The sequence below is a fragment of the Nipponia nippon genome, unplaced genomic scaffold, assembly GCF_047370975.1.
Source record: "Nipponia nippon isolate SJK-2023a ecotype South Korea unplaced genomic scaffold, ASM4737097v1 scaffold_4, whole genome shotgun sequence".
NCBI lineage: Eukaryota > Metazoa > Chordata > Aves > Pelecaniformes > Threskiornithidae > Nipponia > Nipponia nippon.
The window spans coordinates 68,399,640-68,420,422 of record NW_028262358.1 but is presented as its reverse complement, the minus strand read 5'-3'; the positions used below and the strand labels follow the sequence as shown (position 1 = coordinate 68,420,422).

Below are 20,783 nucleotides of genomic sequence, written 5' to 3'. Positions count from 1 at the left end.
CGCCCCCTCCTACTTCTCTCCCCGGCGTTTTGAGCAGGAGACGACCCCTGGGGAGCGGCGGCAGACGCTGCCCCCGCAGGAGGAGGAGAGGAGGGCGGCAGCGGGGGGCGGCGCGGCCCCAGGTACCGGCGGGGTACCGGAGGACGCCCCGGGGCGCGGGGCCGGGCGGCGGCGTGCAGGCGCGCTCCCAGTGTTTACGGCTGAATGAGGGGCGAGGCCACGGAGCGCTGCGTCAGAGCGGGGTGCAGGCAGGCGGCAGGCAGCAGGGGCGGGGCGGGGCGGGGCGGCCGCCGCGGGCAGGGGGCGGTGACGCGTGGGGCGGCTGCGAGGCGCGGCCGGGCGCTGCCCCGCGGAACCAGCCCGCCTGCTGCCCGGCATGGGGGTCGGGCTCCGGCCGGGACCCCGCGGGCGGCGCTGACCGGAGCGGCGCCCGCCGCTCCCTCCCCGCAGCCCCGCAGGCAGGAGGCCGGGCGGCGGCGGCCGGCGCCCGCGGTCCGGCGGGCGGCGCGGGGCGCGGGACCCGGAAGCAGAAGCGGGGCCGGGAGGCGGCTGGATGGGAAGGAGCGGCGGCGGCGGCGGGCGGCGATGGGGGAGCAGCAGAGCTCGCTGAGCGCCCCGCCGGCGGCCGCCGCCGCCGCGCTGCCGAGCCCGGCGGGGGGCCCGCGGGAGCCCGGCCCGGAGGAGCCGCCTCCGCCGCGGGAGTCGGCCCCGGGCGGCGGGGCGGCCGGGCCGGGGCGAGGCGGGGAGCCGCCGCCGCCGCCCGCCGCCGGCCCCGAGCGGCGAGGGGCCGAAGAGGAGGAGGAGGAGGAGGAGGCGGCGGGCGGGCCGGGGGAGCCGGCGGCCCCGGCGGAGGAGGGCCCGGGGCCGGAGGGGGGCACCGGCCGCCGCCGCCCCCCCCGGCGGCACGTGTACTGCACCGTCTACTGCGTGGAGAACGACCGGCCGGCGGCGGCCCCCGCCTCCCCCTGCGCCGGCCCGGCCGGCGGCGGCGGCCCGGGCGCGGGGCAGCCCCCGGCGCGGCGCGGGGTGGCGGCGGGTGGCGACCCGCTGTCGGCGGGCGGCAGCATCGAGGTGGTGGACTTGTACCTGCTGCCCGAGCCCTTCTCCGGGCTGATCGCGGGGGAGTTCGGGCCGCTGCTGGTGCTCAGCTGCCGGGTGTGCCTGGAGGAGAAGCCCATCAAGCCCCTGTCCTGCTGCAAGAAGGCGGTGTGCGAGGAGTGCCTCAAGCGGTACCTCAGCTCCCAGGTACGGCCCGGCGGGGCGCTGCTAAGTCGCGCGGAGGGGGAAGGCTGTTCAGCGGTGCTGCCGCTGCTGAGCATCGCCCCGGGCCCGGCCCGGGCCCCGCGGCTCCGGCGCCTGGCGGGAGGAGCCGCTCCCGTCCCGTGCGGAGCGGGGCTGGCAGCCGCCTGCCTGCGAGCTGCCGGTTTCACGACCGTTCCCTCCCGCAGCGCTGTTAGGCAGCCTGTCGGGTTGGTCGCTTTCATATTTGCAGGCTCTTCCCGTCTTTTAAAGAATTTCCTCTGTGAATTCTCCGGCTCTTGCTGTTGGGTGGCTGGCACCAGCTTCCTTGAAAGAGGAGAGGGCACGCAGCCGCCCCTGAGGCGACTGCCGGAGCGAGGGGCCGGGGATTTTGGCCGCCATCCCGCAGCCCCTCGCGCTGCTGGGCGCCGGTGCCGCCGCTTGTGCGGGCGGGCGTGCGGCCGCTCGGCCTGTGCCTCCGAGAGCGCATCGCCTTTGGCCTTACGCCAGTTGTGTAAGGTTAAAATACCGGGGGGATCTGCGCGACTACTCGTGAAGAATCACAGTTAGTAAACAAGAACTTCTTTGCGGGGGAAGAACCCAAAACGCAACAACTTTTCCATCCCGGGCAAATAGCTGCTCATCCTGGGCAGAGAGCTACTGGCGTATCGGCTGCTTATGCCTTCACCACTGTTTTGTCAGTCAGAACTGCTGTTTCAAACCGAAATCAGCAGCTTGAAAGCAAAGCTCTGTCTTTGCTACCGTTTTTAGTAGCTAGTTTAGCATCGCAGAACACTTGTGCATTGTTTCTGCCGCTAGCGTAGGCATGCCCTAAACCCAGAGAGCAATGGGAGAAGTATGGGTACGTGGGAAAAATAAAACTAAGTAAACCCTTTGCTTACCACCTGTATGTTTTTATTCAGCAGAAACTTTTGGGATGCGCTCGGTGGAGGCGTGCTGGTGTGGTGGTAGAATGAATTTTTTACACCTGCCGGGGCTGGGAGCCGTGCTGGGGCAGTCTGTGCTCCCGCCGGGCTGCATGCGTAGGGACGGGATGGATGGCTACAGCTACCCCCGCGCACTATAAATAGTTGTCGGGCTGTTCCGACCAGGGAACATTTCAGTGCTTGGAAATTGCACGTGCTGGCTGAGGTGAAGTACGTGCTCCTCTCCAGGCACTGGTAGCCTACGTAGCATTTACTAGTGCTGGTAGCATTTGTTCTGGCTAATAGTAAGTTCATTAGCATTTTTGTGGACCACCTTCGTTATGTTTAGATAACAGGGAAGGGCTTAACATGGGAACTGATGAATGAGAGAGGCAGAGTTGTGTTTTGTATGTCTCTTGTAACACTGAAACTCAGGAACACTTAATAAGTCTTCTTGAGACTGCATGCACAGAGCCCGGAATGGTTTGGTTTGCAGTTAAGTGGTGGACTGGAAACTCTCAGCAAGTTGTTAGAGTATATCCCCAGTGCACATTTGTGCCACCTTTGTATTTGCCACTGAGGTCATGTGTCAGAATATTGTCTTGCTTTGAAGCTGGACGTTGCAAAGTGGTGTGATGTCAGGGTGGTCTGCTCTAGCTTCTGCAGGTGCCTTCAGCCTGCTCTACAAGTTGATGTGATGAATTGTAGTGGTTCTTCCCCATTAAAACAAGTAGTAAAATATTTCAAGGAACAGCCAGGCAAAACATCAGTAATGACCTCAGATGATGAAATTCAGATGTCTTCAATGTAGGCATAAACACCAAATTCAGTTATCTAAGCCCCTTTTTTTTTAAATAGTAGTGAAAAATAGGTGGATTTAGGGTATAATTTGTCTAAAATAGTTGAACTGCCACTAGATGTGCCTGTTTTGTCCTGTTTGTTTCCTTTGAGTAAGAAGGGGTGTAGGATCTTACAAGGTTTGAGAAGAAGTTGTATCAGAGCAAGATTCTGCCCAAACCCAAAATAGGTTCAGTATTAGCTGTGAGCTAAAGCGATAGAGAGAGTAGCTTACAGCCATCTATGGAAGTTACATGATCCGGTAGCTAAAGCCATACCAAAGAACTCTTCTGCCTGGTATAGGCTGGACTCTTGGAAGATGATCCAGCAGCTTGGTGGCTGGACCAGCTGGCTGGCCTGGGAACCAGGTATATGCCCCGTGAAGTGGCTTTAGCATTGGCCAGCTGTTGGATGCGTATGCAGGGGTGCCTTCTTCAAGAAGGCCACTGCTATTGCTGAGCAGTCTGCAAAGCTTATCCCGGCAGCTATTAAAAGGGCTGCTTGGCAGATAGCCATATGGGTACTTACTCCTGTGCACAGAAGGTAAGACAGGGATACAGATGCAGAGGAGGGCATGTCTGCAGCAGAGATACTGATCTTGAGGAGGGGGGTTCACAGAGCACTTCTGTGGGCACGTTGTTATGGATGCTGTTAGGACTGGACAGAATTTTAGTTGCTTGATAAATTTGTTTGGGGAAAAAGGAAACAAAACACCCTCAAGTAACAGTGCAATGCGTTCTTCCCCATCTTCCTTTTTTGAAAAGAACAAGAAAGTGGTATTTCTTTGAGAAGAACAAGAAGTGATGTATCTTTCCTTTGTGCTGTGGAAGAACCCTGTGACTCATCCTGAGGAGAGAAAAAAGGCTTCTCCATGTCAGTTGTATTAGAGGGGTTTCTGGGAAGGATGAGTGGAAAGGCAGTATAGGATAGAAATAAAGTCACCTTTCATCTCTGAGACTTAGCACTTCATGTAGCGAAGAAAAAAAGGAAAATTTACAAAAAGTTCAAAAGGACTAAATGTTGAAAAGCTGTTTCTGTTGGAAAATTTTAACAGATTTTCAGTTTGGATGCAGTCAGCTTGATTTAGGAATGTACCTGAAAGTGAAAACAAACAAAAGCAACAGAAAACCAAAACCCCAAGCAGCAATGTGCACTGTTTAGATCTGTTTTCCTTGTCAGAGAAGTAGCAATCTGTCTCCCTTGTTTGAGAGGAAACTGGCTGACTCTTAAGTCTCTGGAGAAACAGTGGTCTTTGCTGCAAATGTGGAGTATGTTGGCAGAAGTATAATGTTTAAAATAATTAATGTTGCCTTTAACGTCTGTACGTGTTTTCCCATTGAAGAAAGCTGCGTTCTTGATGATGTTTTCATCGTGATTCCTGAAATGATGTTTAATGGAGTAACAAAGTAAAAACCCTGTTAATGCACTCTGCCTTCTTCTATGCAAACATGTAACAGCATCAAAACTTCTGTCTTAGAGCCCTTTATAGATCAGAAAATCAACTGAAGTTTTAGGCATTGTTGAAAAGAAGATTATCCAGGTGAAAACACTCCAACTGCAGAGTTCCCTTGTACTGTTACCGGCATGCTGGAAAATGAGGGTAATTGATTTAGGAATGTCGCATCTGAAGGTCCTTAGAGGTCAAATCCAGTCTTTCTTATCACCAGCACCTTGCTGCATAATCCCTTTCAAAGATTTAATGGCTGGAGCAGAAGCTTAGCAGGCCAGCCTGGAGCATCCAGGCTGATCTGGAGCCTGACTTTTGGTAAATAGCTATTCCTTCTTCCCGCCTAATGCTCGCGGACCCCTCAGGGCTTTTCAGGGTCTGACTGTGACCAGTTTATCTAGCATTCACAAAAAAAAATTTATGGCTTTATTCTCTTGGACCCAGAGAAATTGAGGGAGGGGTGGGTGTGGGTGATGGGTTAGCACGAAAGAAGTTGTGGCTCTTGCACCTCAGGACCTGGTATGGGTCCCACAGAGCCTGGGTCAGGTCCCAACAAGCCCCGTCTCCAGAAGTCGATGCAGCCCAAAGCTGTTCTTTGTTGTTACGCTTAATCACGAATGTAAAACGGATGAGGCTGAAGACTGTGAATGTTCAAGATGTCAGTACTCTTCCAGGACTGTGTGCTCGTGAAGGCCATCTCCGTGGGCTCTCGGGTATGTGCCGAGTGAGGTCGGGGTCAGAAGGGTGAAAGAACCCTTTCCCCTTCAGCTGGGAGCTGTGGGCTTCTACACTCGTGCATCCAGCGTACAAACTGGGGAAGGAACTGAGGCCTCAGTCTTACAGATGTAATATTGCATTCACATCTTCTTCACTTCCCATCTTCTCCATTTAACATAGCACCAAACCCGGGTTATTCCAGAAACTGTGTGCACACGTAGGTTTGCTAAATGAGTGATTCACTTCCTAACCTCTCCTGGCTGCTCGTATGTCTGAGTCAGAGTGAGTATTTGCGCCTGGCTTTGCGTTTTGTCCATTTGTGTCTGCAGGGGGCGGAGTTTGTTTGGAAATTTCCTTTAAAAATAAACAAATAGGTATGGGAAGAATTTTGGCTTAAGAAGAGAGGGAGAAGACCTGAAGTTTAACTAGGTTTTTATATTTAACTTACCCCAGACTGGTAAAGCGGCTAAGGTTTACATGTGTTTTCTCGTCTCCCTAATTTGTAAACCTGGCAAGTGCTATTCAGAACAACAATCTCACTCCTCACTTTTTAGCAAGTATCGACTAGACCAAAATAACATTTGCTGTTTTCTAACATCTATAAAGTACAATATGTTCTCTAATAAATATTTGAAGCTATATATATATATAATTGTATCTATATACTTGTTTCACTTTTCCTATAAAGTGGCTGTAAAAGTTTTATAGAAACCTCGGTGATTTGACTGCCTGCTTTTTCTACATGCAAATTAGGAAACTTGATAATCCAGTTTTGATCCTATGCTCATTAGTGATGCTTTATTTTGTAAATCTTGTAATTCTCTTGGAGTAGCCATTCTTATATTAAAGGACTTCGGGTGAGTTAATTTAAACAGCATACTATATTCTCGATCAGATATTATGGTGCTTTAATTATAGGAACTCTAATGAGATTAGTGGCTGCGAGTAAATCGGAAGGGATTGTTGGGGGCGGGGAGGGGCCGCATCCAACAGTGTTTTGTGCATGGCTGGCTTTGGTGGGCCTGAAATTCTGCTCTCCTCTCCTGAGCATGAAATGTGGAGATTGTCTTCCCTTTGCCTGCCCCCTGTTACCAGTCTTCCTCTCTCCGTGACCCGAGATCTTGTTTTTGACCCCTTTCTTTTCTGTGTATGATCTCTTTCTGAAAGACCTGGAGAAAAAAGCAGCAGACTGTTACGGTCAGGATTTTTGTGGGGAATGCGATTATAAAGCCATGTAGTGAAGAGGAGAATTTAGGAGCAGGCTGTATTGCCTAAAACTAGTACTGGCTTGGAGCCGGAGGGACTTGACACCTGTGTGCCTCTTCAGGTGTCTGATGGTATCATATAAATGATACACCTTCAAAGGTGTAGTCTGGTTGCTGATGAAAACCAGCCAGCAGAAATGTAGGCACCAAGTGCTGAATCATCTGATGGTTAATGAGCTGCTTGTGCCCTGAGTCAAACCAGAGCTCAGAAGGGCCACTGTCATTCAGCGGGGGAGAAGCTCTGTGTTTGCAAGGGTTATTAATCCAAAAACATGCTCTAACACTAGCTAGCGAGTTGCTAGGGTGGCTGCAGACTGGCTACCAGGAGGTGGTGGCAGGGTGAGTGGCCACCCTCCAGCTGATGTTGCAAGAATGCAGAAGTTTCCAAAGGAGGAAGAGAGGTGCAGGAGGAGAAGATAATATATTACCTGCTAGATTACAGGCTTTCTAAAGCAAATCAGCCACTTCAGCCACGGTAAGGTGGCTGTGTTCCTGAGTAGAAGGAGGAGGAGGAGGCAGATAGACCTGGTCTATCAGCTGTAAGCAGCCCGTAAGCTGCAGGAGCACCTAAACTTCACTGTTGTTTTCAGCAAACAGCTTCTGAAAGTCTGTCCTGTTCTCCTGGCGTGTTGTGTGCAGTGCCAGTGCCGAAATGCTGCTGTGCAGCCAGCTGCCCAAGGATTACTGTCACAGTTCAGGATGACATCCAAGTACCTTTAAGATTGTAAGCATTAGTCTTTAAAGTTACTAGGCGTTTAGCTGGCTTTTAGTCCCTCTTGAATGCTTGTTGACGGATCCAGTTTGGGCCAAAACTTAAGTTTGGAACAAAGTTTTACAAAATCAAGCATTGCTGGAAATACTTTTAAATTCTTTTTAAAGAAAACTAGTTTTGAGTGATGTTCTTGAATGATAATACTGACTAGTTGTCCTAGTGTGTGTAGGCATAGATACTCTGTCAACATACCACCACTTCGTGTGGTCTGTTCGTTCCCTGTGAAGAAGGGACTAGAAGTAGCTGCAAGCTTACTCTGCATGGATAGCTGTGACTTCCTTTTGTTTGGATAAGTCTTTGCCAGATGTAGAGCTGGAATATGTGGCCATCGTTTCTTAGCCATGCTGTTACGGAGTGAGGGGGAGAAAGAGTGGCTGTTCTTCTTACAGCTAAGAAGATTTCTGATAAAGCTCTGATCTGTAGGATCAGGGATGTTGGGAATAGAAAAGGTGGTGTCATCTTTGAACAGCTGCAGGAAGGATTTTGCTAATGGGAGAAAGCCTGAATTCCTGGGGTGAGGATAAATGGTGTCATGAAATTGCTGATGTTGGTAGCAAGGGGTGAGGGTAAATGGCAAGTCCTACAGTGGTGCCATGAATTTGTTGGTGTTGATAGGAAGTTTCTACCTTTCAAAATCAGTTTTACTATGAATGTGAAATTGCAGTGGGAGATGAAGGAGAACCGGTTTTGTTTTAGCTTGGGTTGAAAACTAATTTTGAAAGTGTGGAATTTCTGTGAAGCAGAAGCCCTGCTTGTCAGCTGCCTCCCATAGCCAGTGTGCTGCCCCTCGCTGGTCTGTCGGTGGTGCTGGCGCTGGGGACCACAGACGGGCTGAGCCTGTAGGAGGTCATCTACCGTGTGCCTTCCCTCCCACTGCTCCCACCAGCTGTTCCCAGGAGCTACCAGGCACAGGTATGGACTTGGTCCAGGGACTTTAAAGTGAGATGAGTTGAAAACTGAACTGTTGGGTTTTAATTGCCCAAACGAAGAGAAATTAAGGAGTTAAATGGGGATTGGGAAGGCCTTCAGCTCACCTCTGCCCTGTTCTTCTGTTTCTACACCCAGAACAACTCTTCTTCCAACTGCTCTGGGGCCTCTTGGCCCTTCATTCCTCTCTTCTTCTTGTACAAATATCTTGCTTCCTGCCGTCTAAACCAGCTGGGCTCAGGGAAAGTATGTATCTTGCATGCCCAGGATGTAAGTACATTGTCAAAATGATTAAGAGTTGTAAGGGATGTAATTTCTTCAAAAGAATTTGAACTGGTGAAGAAGGGCATTACTTACCCACCCAGTTACACTGGTTTATCTGTTTTTCAGTATGCTTTAGCCACTTGCACTTACGTTTCTCTTGCCTTTTTTTTAGTACTTTTCTTTATGAATTATATTTTTTTTAAAAAAAAAAGTCCTTGTCTATAGGATTTTATTAGCCAAATACCTATGACTTTTTCTATTATAGAAAAAGTGACAAATTTGCCTACTGGTGAAGAGGCTATTTGAGTCCATTTTTAAGTACTCGAAAAACTTTTGGTAAGACAAAGAAATTAATTTTATTTGGACGTTAACGTGAACATAAAAGTAACAGCATTCCTGTTGAATAGCCAGTCCTTAAATGTATGTTTTTCTGCTATGGCACACATATATTTATTGTATAGGTAAATAAGCCTTGCGAGAGCAGCTGCTTAATGTAAGTGGAATAGGAAAAAATTAGGATGAAAAACAAATTCAGGACTTTACTCATTGAGAAGAAAATAGAACATAAATTTCAGTGCAGAAGGTCAGAAGTTTTAACAGTAATTTAAGCCAGATTTGGAACTGAACCTGAAATGGCTTAGAGTCCACATTTACCTTAGTAGCTACCTCACTGCTTCAACATCGGTGTATATTTTCATTGATAAGCTTGTTGCGATGTATGGCTACTCCTGTTTATTTGCTTAATTGTGAGGAAGGCTGTGAACTTCCTAGATTACAATTTTGTGAAAAGATGAAGACATTTCTAAAGCTATCCCACTTCTTTTTCCTTCCGAGCTTGCTAGGGGACTGTAGTGTGCTTATAAAACTGCAAATGCCTCCTTTATAAGGAATATTAGATTGAAATAATAATAAAAGTACCTTTCCCCTTCTGTGGACTTTTTTCTCCCAGTGGCGTTTTTATTAAGTACGGTACAAACTATATTGGATATTGTAGTGGAAAATAGAAGAGGCAAAGTTTAACATTCTCAAGCCTAGTTGTGCTGATGCCATTCTGTATTGTTTTCTGCCACTGACACGGTACGAATGGCAGCAAAGGCAGGTACCTCTCTAGTTTAATTGATTTGACTCCTTAATCTTGTAGGAACGGTGGTGTATCAACTCAGGGATGTAGGATGGGGATCTGAATGACTCTGTCCCTTTAGCTTGTAGGAAAGGGAAGCCCTATCCAAATTGTTTCAGCTGCGATGTGGCTCTGTGGGGTTGCTCGCACAATATGAGGAAGGAAGAAGAGCGAGAAGACGATTGCCAGGATGGGAAGGGCTTGGTGATGTTGTAAGAATCAGTTTGCCCCAGAAGGTGGGCTTGCTCACAGTGAGCTTTCGTAAAACAAAAGGGAATCATGAAGACTGGTGGCCTCCATCTGTAAGGTGGATCTTTGGCCTCTGTTCAAACCTGCAGATGAATACCAGCCAGTTATTCTGGTAAATGGTGGCCAGAAAGTGAAATGGGCCTAGCTCTATTTCTGGTTTCCTATTGGATGGGGGCGGGCAGGAAATAAATCTAACCTTAAAAAGGAAAGGAAAGAAAAGTAATGGATTTTAAACACAGCTTAAAGTACAGAACTTCCAGGAAAATAATGGGTTAGTGCTTTACTGGAGTGCTGGAAGACTTTTACACCCTGCAGGTAGCAGAGAGGGGTGGAGTAGGTAGGCGCAGCATGCCATCTGGGGCACGATCACAGAGGTGCTGGAAGAAGTGCTGCTTTCCTGAACAGGCAAAAAGAAGTGCTTTGGTATTGTCAGTACTATTGCTGCTGTATGGGAGCAAAGAAATGGTGGGGAGGGCTGCTTAGTGCTTTCAGCTATTTTAATGTTGCTTGCTGTGGGAGAGGACACCTTGTGCCTTTCCATTCCAGCGCACCTGTGCAGTGCCAGGTAGAACTTGTCTGCTTAGAAGTACTCCTTTAAAGGCCTTATGGAAGCAAGTATGCAAACCGCTCAGTGCTTTTCAAGTGCATGTGCAGCTCAGTTGTGCAACAGCTTGGAAACTCTGCTTAGTTAACTTTATGGTATTAGCATGCAGCTTAAAAAGGGGAAAGAATGTGCAACTTAAAAGTTTTTTGGAATGGACAGATCCACAAAAGAGCAAATGTGCCCCATAGGATTTAGGTGCCAAGTGTTGCATACCAACTACAAAATGTAGATGTTAGGACTCCAGGCAGAATTACGGTGGTGATAGTATATTTTATTGTGGTGAACTAATCCTACTCGGATTAAGGCAGAATATCAGTTGTAAAACACTGGAGTTCTGTCTAAATGTTGTTGTTAGACGCTTACAGGCATTGACATATACATGGCCATCTAGACCTCAAAGTGGACGAAGTGAAATACGTTATTAAAATTTGGATATTTCAAAGTATGCACATATCTATGGTCCCCATTTTTCTTACACAGGGGCAGTGGAAATTAAGCAACCTCAGAAATTTTCCCCCATTTGTATAATGGAAAGTAGATTCAGCCTTGCTTCTGTTGTATTTCTCAGTAACACTTGAAGAGTAATTTTCAAACTTCTGAAGATGCCCATTCTTTCAAGGCATTATCTGGAGTTGTAACTTTATTTTAGATTACTAGCATCTTCCCAGTCTCTAAGATTTAAACCTTCCCTTCAGTGAGTTGTGACTGTTACTGGTGGACATTGCTGAGTGCTTTTGCCTCGGTGAAATATGTATTTCATGTGAAGGCTTGATTTGTCGTTCTTTTTGTGATCGTAACACAGCAAATCCTGCCTGTGTAGTCCAGACTGTAATGCTTCATGAGGACCTCACCCAAGCCAAGATGGGTAGCGAGACAAGGCCAAGCCATCACTTCTGGTAAATTAAGGATCTAAAATGAGTTCTGGGTCTCATTCGTTTTCTTTCTATATTAAGAAAAACAGACTGTGTCCAAAGCTGAAGATCTACAGTCATTTTAGCCAGCAGTGCTAGTCACCCCAACCTTGCAACTTGTTCCCTACTGTTTGTGTCCTCTGATCCACCAGCAGAAAAAAATGATCTGGTTTAAAAGTAACCTTTCACGACCATTTTCTACTTTTTTTTTTTGTCTTATCCAGTTCCTAATTGTCTCATGCACAGCGTGCAAATGTTTATTCCACCACCAGGTGATACTGAATAAAGTGCCTGTGGCTAAGCAAGGCCATTTATTTTGGCAACTGTGACAGCCTGTCAGAACAAAACAATTGAAAAAGCAGCATGAGGGAAGGGGACAGAACATGTTCAAGATGATGGCATGTGGAGGTTTTCATTGGAGCTTGATGAAATCAAACCTGCAATTTGGTCCTGTTGCTGCATCATTTCCGCTTTCAAAATCCAGATGGAAGCCATGGCTTGTCCAACCGCCCGAAGGTGCGTCTGCACCCACAGCTCTGGGACAGGCGTGATGGCACGGGACAGAGCGTTTCTCTGAGCTGCTTGTAGCACTGGAGGTTCCCAGTCCAGCCCAGGCTGGTACCCACCAGTCCTGTGTCTGCCACCTGTGGCATCATTAAATAAGAAGCTCTCAACTAGCTGGAATTCTAAAGCACCCCCAAGTGTTTTATAACATAGAACAGATTATTCCTAAGGCAGTTTTACAAGTGAAGTTTTTCATGTGAATATTCTTGCAAATGAGGAACCTCTTTTTTGATCTTGATTGTTTCAACAGCTTTAGTTTGCTGCAGCCAAGCAGTGCCAAGTATGATCATTATTTTCTTGAGAGAAATGTTTCCTGCACCAGAGAACTCTGAAAAGAAGTTCCTTGTTGCTCCTTACCTGTTTGAATAGCAAGTTAAAAGATGCAGAGCTCAAAATGATAGAAGGATTTTTGGTTTCTCTGTGGGTTGGGGGGAGGTTTGGGGAGGGGTTCGTTTTGCTTTTCTGCAAAGACACAAAATGCCTGAAGACTGTTATTAAATGTGATGTTATTTAAAAATGCACAACAGAAAAATGTACAGCACTGTCATGGAAGGACTGGTATGCATCATCTTGAGATCTTTGCTGGTGAAGGTTGTTTTTGAGCTTGATCATACAGTCTGTTGGTACAAGTACAAAAAAATAAACTTGTTTTGAAGACAACCAAAATCAATTTATTGCTATTCCAGTATATTCTTTTCCACTATAATTGACTTTTTACATTTCTGTAGGTGTGCTGCTTTTGACCCATAAAAATTTTAAGCCTGTTTTTACAAAGAATATAGAATTCTTTTAAGCTGTATGTAGTCCACACTTCCAGCTTGTGCATTGGCATGAATGGGCTGTAACTACAGCTTTCACAAGCTAGAAGCATGTTTCTTAGTGAGAAGCATTGAGATGTTTGTTTGGGGGAAGGGGAGGACACAAGGAGAGGGTCCCATCTCCTTGCCTCAATAATGAACTGGCACAGATGGTAAGTTTTCTGACACTAGCTTACCATTTAGCTTCTGTATTGAGTTTTGATCTAGGAGAATTTTGTTTTATCAGTCCTTATGGTGAAAAGAAAGATCAAGGAAGAGGTTTTTCGGATGATTTTCATTTTTCAAGTAGGAGCCCGTCTGCCCATTGGAACGTTGGTAGGAGACAGCAAATCTGGGTTAATGATGACAGATGATGTGAGCGGCTAATAATGATGGAGCCACTAGAAAGGTGAATGCAATTTGAGGATGTAGTAGAGAGAGGAGAGCAATGAGGCCGTTGTATGTGGCGAGGCTTTATTGGGAATCTTGGGCACCAGGGTTTAGGAAAAATGGCAGGAACCAGGAAGGACTGCAAGGAGAAAAGTGCTGTTGTGCAGGTGCAGAACTGTTTATTTTAGCATAAGGAGAACAGGGAGGAGAAATGGCTGCTCTCCCTAAATGCAAGAGGGGGTAAGTTGGGTAGGCACTTCTTAAGAAGTTTTGGCACAACACAAACTATAAATATTGCAGTACATTAAGTTAGGCTAGAAATCAGTGTGAGCCTGTATATTTGGGATGGAAAGGAAGGACCTGGGAGAGCCTTTCCAGTCTCTGAATTTGGGAAGAAGGGCACAGTATCTGAGCAGTTCTCAAAGCCAGCACCTTCCGTGCTGTCAAAAAGGACTCACTACGTGGCACCGTTATGCACTGAATTTGGCCCATTGTATGGGAAGGCTGCCTGCGCTTCTCAGAGTGTGCTTGGTTGAGGAGAAGCTTGAGACCAATGAGGAAATAATAGAAGAGTTTTATTGTCTGGTGTTACCTTATTTTTTTTTTTTTTTTTTTACCACTGAAAACAGCAAAGGATTTTCTAATGCCCAACATGTACCTACAAGCAGTGCTCTTCAAACCATGCTTTGTGCCTGGTATTTCTTGGTCTGTAAGGAATCTGAAGTCAAATGTCTCACTGTTTTTAGGAGAAATGGCTTTTAAATAAATTTCAAAACTGTGTTTTCAAGACTGTCTTTGGTTATTGATCTGGCTGAATCAGAGCAATTTCCAAGTGGTCCCCTCCCTGCGCTGCTGGAGAAGAGACTGCCTTGCCGTTAGCTGAGTTGACCTAGGCTATAGAGGATGCATTTGTGAAGTAACTCTCTGAGGGAATTCATGCAGGCTGTTGTATAAAGAAACTTATGAGAGAAAGAACAATTAGCAAAGACCAGTGATTGATTGTTGTCGTTTCCACAGATTGCTTTTATGTGAAAACAACAAACAGAGCAGATAGTTAAGGTACCAAAGAAAAGCCATGTGACATTGAAAAACAATCTCTGAAATTGGGTGGTTTGGGTGTGGGGTTTGTTTTGAATTTTTTTGTGTGTGAAACTACAGTTACCAGCTGGGCGAATGTGTTGTAAATTACTGGAAGGTGGTAGCTGGTTGTTGTTGAACTTCCTTGTCTTTCTGTTAGTCTTGGGTTTCACTGTGTTCTTCACTTGACAGGCTGCAGCATCATCATTCTGGATTTATCTCCTGATGTCTCATTCTAAGGTTTTTTTCCTTCCAGTTTTTGATACCAATATCTGACAAGTTTTGTGGGAGGATTTTAGCATCCTTGAAGTACTTATGTTGGCTGCCAGGTAGTCTTTTGGTAGCTCGAGGTGGTTGCAAGGTGATTTATTGGGGATTCAGGTGAAATCCATCCTGGCTCTGTGCCTGGCCTGGTGTACACAGGGAGGGCTTAGCTGCTGAGGTGCAATACATGTTGAGTTTCTGTATTCATCACAAAATATATCTGCAAGCTGCCTGAATGAACTTGTTGAAGCTGCTGTGCTCTTTGTTGCTGCTATATGCAGAAGCTAGATCCACAGGGAAAATCAAATCTTGCACAGAGGTGGAGGCTGGGTAGCCAAGCACACGTGTCTTGAGTCTTTAATGTCCTGTATGTGTTTGTACCTTTGAAGACTGTGTAGCATTAAAGAATATTTTTATTAAATTCTTGTTAAGTTAGGTTTATACCAGACTAAACTGGTCTCCTGCAGGGTTTTAGTTTCACGTAGTGTCTCTGAGTTCACCAGTGAAGTCTGTCTGGGAAGATAAAATTCATGGAAGCACGAATTGTTTTAATTTTTGGCTCCAAAATCAGTGTCGGGCACTAAACTGATCATAACAAGCCTACTTCTGGATTCGAACAAACCTTACACAAACATGAAGACTGATATGCACTGACACCAACAGGCGCTGAAACATTAAAAATATTTCTGAAAGGTGTAAGCTTATGATTTTTAATGGATTATTTGATATATGTAAGCCATGGTGGAAAAACTGGTGAGAACTGTATCTGGGATATATCAAATAATAGTACATCTTGTGTAATGGTCTATTGAAACACTTGAAAAACACAGAAGTACTGCCCAAGGGATAAGAAAAGGCAGATAAAATGAAGTAAATGGCTGGCCGATAATGTATTTTGAGTGGGTTATAAAACTTGTATTTATGGCAGGAAGTAGAGCTTCTTCAAAAGGTATATGCTTATCTAATGAGTGCTGTAAAGAACCTGGAGAGTGACCTCTGTTCTCACCAGCTTCCAACTTCTGCTCTCTTTCTTCTTCCCTTTCCTGGATGAGCTTCCTTTCCACTGTCAGGAGCTTTTTAAAATGGTATTTCCTTTCCATAGCAATCCTTTTGCTTACAGTAGTTGCAGTCATGCTCTGAAAATGTAGAGGCTTATACAACTTAAGACTAACTTGATCACGTTATAGATTATTCATCAATGCCATTAAAGTGAAAGTTTTGTACTGGAAAAAAAATCTAAGATCTGTTGTATGCTGTGTGACGTTGGGGGAAGGAATTGTTATTCAACCGTTCTTCTTATCTCTGTCGTGTTGTTGGAGTGTTTGTCTTGCTTTTCTTCCCAACAATGTATAATTGACCAGGAGAGAAAGAACTCTTTGCGGGAGGGAGGATCATTGTAATCAGATGTCATGTCCTTTTGTCTGTCCGTCTGCTTTTGAGCAAGTATGATCCACGCAGCAGATTTCTCCGAGAGCTGGTTGTGCTTTGCACTGGTGGTGTCACTCTGTAGTGTTTAACTAAGATGCTTAAGCCAAGGCTGAACCTTCATGACACATCAGTTACAGCTGGCTTAAGAAGCTCTTCACCATTCCTTATCTATTATACAGATATTTTTGGCGGTAAAGTGGAGCAGTTGTGAAATTTGGAAGTATAAAATCATAAAAGCCTGCAACAGATGATTATCTTACTGTTGCATTGATCATTACAAAAAGTTTTTTGAAGACAGCCCCCCTCCCTCAAGTAGCAGAAGAATTATTGATTTTATTCTCCCTTTTCTTACCTGTCTCAAGCTCTAGAAGCGATAAGAGGGTGGAGTAACCATGAGATTAAGACTTCATTTGTCTGCTTTTCCTCCTTTTTTTTCCTCCTCTCTTTCTTTTTGAACACAGTTTGGTTGGGGGTGGGAGGGCATTGGGAAAAGGAGTTAGTCTCTCTCTGAAGCAATAGAGTTCCTATCCAGAGTGTTTCACAGGTGACACCCTTATGTGTGATGGCACAGGGGACAGGTTTGCTCAACTGCAGCTTTAATGTTTCAGTTAAACTTGTATACTGCGTTGGATGCAATAAAAGGTGTTTTGATTCCGTGTAGGTGTTCAAGTGCTCATGCAGGAAGTGACTAATGCGGCCGGGCAGGTAGGGCTGCACTGAGACCAGAAAGAAAATGGGCTTTATTTAAAAAAGAGCAGCTGTCACAACCCAATTTAGAGAACACATCACATGGCAGTAGGAAATTTAGTGTTGACTTAGCATACTATTGCTTTGACCACTTACTTGCATTTTAGAAATGGTATTTTTGGGGGTTTAGGATTTAGAGTAGTTATCTGCATATATCGTGTCTTCGGTTGTACAACAGATGTATTAATTGTGCTAATACCACATGTTGCGATCCCAAGCAAACAAGAAATTGCTCATAGCTTTTTTTTTTTTTAAGCTGGAAAAATACAGAATTAGGATAGCTGATCAGTGTTAGCTGTCCTATTGGGACCACAGTGGAAAAAAAACTTGGAATCATGCCTACTTGTAATTCCAGTTTAAACTACCTTAAAAATCAGTTTTGCTCAACTTTTGGGGGAGAAGATGGTGGGTTTTGCTATGGTTTCATCTGAAACTAGTTGCAAGCTTGTAAAATTCCAAAAATACTTTTTTGCTCAAAAACTAAATGCAGAGAAGTGGTACCTAACTGTTGAAATTTCCTTGAACCTGTAAATACTGTATCAAATGACACTTACTACTGTAACAATACAAATATCTATGATGATAATTAAACCTTCATACTAAAGTTAAATTACAGATCATTCCATGAAAGAAGAAATATATACATTTTGCATGGCTTCCTTTCTCCTTTCATGTTTCCTTTTGGATTTGTATGTTTGGACTCTTGCTATTAGTTTTTTCCTGAATTTGCACACCTCAGGAAATTGTAATACTCATGGAATATAGGCAGAATTGTGATGCTCCCATCTTAGTGGCGGTTAAATGAAACAGTCCTAGTGTCCTCTTGTGGGCTTTTCCCTCCACTTTCTTTCCTTTTTTTTTTTTTTTTTTTGTTCCACTTTTCTGGTTAGATCGCTTGAGCAGTTCCTGCTGGTTGGCCAAGTTTTCTTTGCTGTACTGCACTCGAATTTGCAGCAGAATGGGTTTTACTTCCCAAGTGTCTCTTAAAAGTACTTCTGTTGCATGGTAGTCAATACTGCATGTATGTAGTTTGCCTAGTCCCAATGTAGGACCTGAATCCACCGCCTTCCATCATAAGATGTGTATCTGCTGTCATAGCTAAGGAGGAAAATCACTGAAGTCCCATGTGAATTCAGCAAGTGCATTTTTTCTTGAGTAAAAGTATCTTCCATGTATCACAGTTGCAATTTATTGTCTGCTGTTAGAATCGAGCAATCCTAACCCAGTTTTCTAGATTTTCTTGGTTTCTTCCAAATGGAAATGTTCTATCCCACTTGAATCTGTGGGGAAAATCCTAGCAAAGAGTTGGTTTGGATACCTGAGAGAGTGAACTTTGGAGAAACCGGCTTATTTTGTTGTTCCTGGCAGTATGTTAAAAAAAAATTAAAAAAAAAATCACATTTAGTCTATTTCACTAAAAATCTTTAGTGTTTCAGTGATTGAGTGGGGAACTCAGCGTTGCAGGATGTCTGTCTTCATGTTTACAAATGCTATACACAGGGAATCGAATGATACATGATGAAAAACTGCAGTTAAGCATGTGTAGAGTTTTCATTAAGTGGCTTAACTCACTAGTAATTCTGACAGCATTGAGCTGTCCCAGTCTTGTGGCACTTGAGCAAGGTTCAGTTTTTGTCCATCCTGGTTATTTCAGACCCCTGTAATATCCTGCAGTGGATCGCGGAGCAGGGTGGGACTTTGCTGTGCATACGTGTTCCTTTCCTGCTGTCCAGGAGGAGTGGGCGAAGCAAAATGCAGCAATAACAGCAGGATGGAGGGGGCAGAGGAATTAAATTGAATGGGACAGGAGGCCTTGTTTCTAGATGCAGTGCCACGATGTGGGAGCTGAAGGCAGTCTGCATGCTGATGGCAATCCTGTAAGGCTCCCGATACGGAGGATGAAGGCTAACCAGGGCTGGCTTGGTGAAGAGTAAGGACAATTTGGTGTGGGGAGGCCTGGTGCAGAGAGACCAGAAGAGGTGCGGGAAGCAGAGGCAGCGGGGCAGGGGAGGGGAGAGGCAGGCTGCCTCCACGGCTCTGCTTGCTGGCTGCATTTGCGGTGCCTAGGATGAGATCTCTCCTGGCATCTCTCTAGCAGCTGATCAGCATGAAATAACTGCCTAGTAGTGCGAGTGGTTATTCCGTAAGTTCAAGCGTCAGGTTTTTTGCCTCTCTACGTGATGATGGACTTCCAGCTTGCTGGCAAAGTGCGTAGAAGCTGATACTCTCCCATACAACTGGTTTTGAGGAGGAGGATTATCACAGCTTTCATGATCTAGGAGCTGTGAGATGGGAGAGAATAATGTAATAGTTAAGGTAGGAGAACTGCGTTGTTGTTGTTGTTTTTCCCTGGCAGTATTAGGGCCTTCCAAGGTGATCCTAGCCAAGTACCCTAATCCAAACTTCTCACAGATGACTGCTAGTTGCAGTGGCTCAGTTTGTGAACTCACCTTTGGCACTCAAAGTCACTAGGAGCTGTGTGTTAAGGTAAATCAAGGTGACGTTAGGAAAAAGACATTCTTCTTTGCAAGACGTTCATATGCTATAATGAGAAACCGATAACTTTCTTTAGAGGTTTAGTGTGCAGAAATAGCTGAGAATGCACATCTAAAAAATGGTTTTATGATCTTTATTTATTTTATCGTTCTTCCTGTGTGGTGAAAGGCTTGCTAACATGTTCTTTCTTAGTGATCTCAGTTTTGCAAATGGAACTGTAATTTGCCCTTAGTTTTAAGCATAGCCATTTGTACTTTGGAGAACTTGGCACACAAAATGTGCATAATATATGGAAATTAGCACTGGTGTGGGGTTTCTTACTTTTTCCCTAATTTTACTAATGTGTGTTGTTTTCCTGATGTATATAATTTTGTCAGACTTCCTTGTATATAATAAGTTGTTTATTGTGCAAAACTTGCACAAATTGGTCTGCGTGAGATGGAACTGATCATTTGGGGGAATCATTGGTCAGCTGGAAGACTCAAGCACTTTTCTATTCCACTTAAACTATAGATAAATCTTTTCTTCAGTCTTCTGTAATTCTTAGCATACTTACATTAAAGTATTTGTACTAAACCTGTATCTCAGTAGAGGCTGAGAGTAGACTCCAGAGACCTCATTATTAAAAATGGCTTTGTAATTAGGATACACTGTGCACCAGAATACAACAAAGGATTAATTTTGCCTTTTATTAAAGATGTTCCATTAAATCAATGGTTTCATAAAATGTTGTTAAACTTTCCCTTGATAACTGCTTTAACATTGCTTGACAGCAAGTGGCTTGTGGATTCAACTGTAAGCATCCTTTGGCTTTTTCAGATTTGTCATTTTTACCTGAGTGACCCCGTTTTAAAGGATTATGTTTTAATACAAATTTTAACAGATTTGTTTAGTTACGTTTTTTTTTTTTCTTGCTGTTCAGGTAAATTACCTTGTTCCCAAATGAAGTTTGACAAAAAAATCGGTCTTTTATATGCTCTTTCAGCTGTTTCAACTATGTCATGTTCAATTTATGTGGGGAATACATAGACTATGGTAGGGAGGATAGTCAAAAAGTGGCTTTCATTTAGTTAACCACTGAATTTCACAGGTGCCATCTTAATATTAGTATCATTAGTTACTTGGTACTAAAAGTTTAGTAAGCCTGTGTGTTTCTAGGAAATGATGGAGTTGTGCAGGCACACAGCGGGGCATCAGCTGATCATACTGGGCAGGGAGGAGTGCCAGGGACTAGCTCTGGAGGGATGCTTCTGCCATCCCTCCCTATCCAGCTGGGAATAAGGGGGTGGGAAGGTCACTGAGGCTGAGCTCTTGCCACCAAGGAAAATGCTGAGACATGTTTTAACAAGTGCTAGGAATCTTAACTGTCAGGGAAAGTCCTTTATTGGGGACTGTCATTCTGTTTTTCTGTCCTGCTGGTGCTGCCAGAAATTCTCAGCTTTTATGATAATTCTGGTTCAAAAACCTGTAGCATATTGGGGTGGTGATGAGGGAATCAAAAGTAGGCACACGTGGACGGAAGTTCCAAAATTGCTGAATTTACTAGGAATTTAACACAGCCATGTTTGTTCTCATGAAGCGATGTTTTGATTCTTTTAGAGAAACATCAATACAATTCAGAACTTAGTTCTGCAGTAGGATGCCACCCATTTCCCTCGCTGCAGGCAGCATTTTGGTGAAAAGTGCGTAACAAACACATCCCTTATCTTGGTGTTTGGGTGTGCTCCCAAAACCACAAAAGT

The 20,783-nt window shown here is 45.1% G+C and overlaps 1 protein-coding gene across 1 annotated transcript in view; it reads left to right on the top strand.

Annotated features, from left to right (window-relative positions):
- Positions 1 to 585: 585 nt before the first annotated feature.
- RNF217 (ring finger protein 217) overlaps positions 586 to 20,783 on the top strand; it is a 69,283-nt gene continuing 49,085 nt past the window's right edge. The window contains exon 1 of the mRNA XM_009460841.2: positions 586 to 1,245. Within this exon, the coding sequence (XP_009459116.2) occupies positions 586 to 1,245 (660 nt within the window). The remainder of the gene's footprint in view (positions 1,246 to 20,783) is intronic.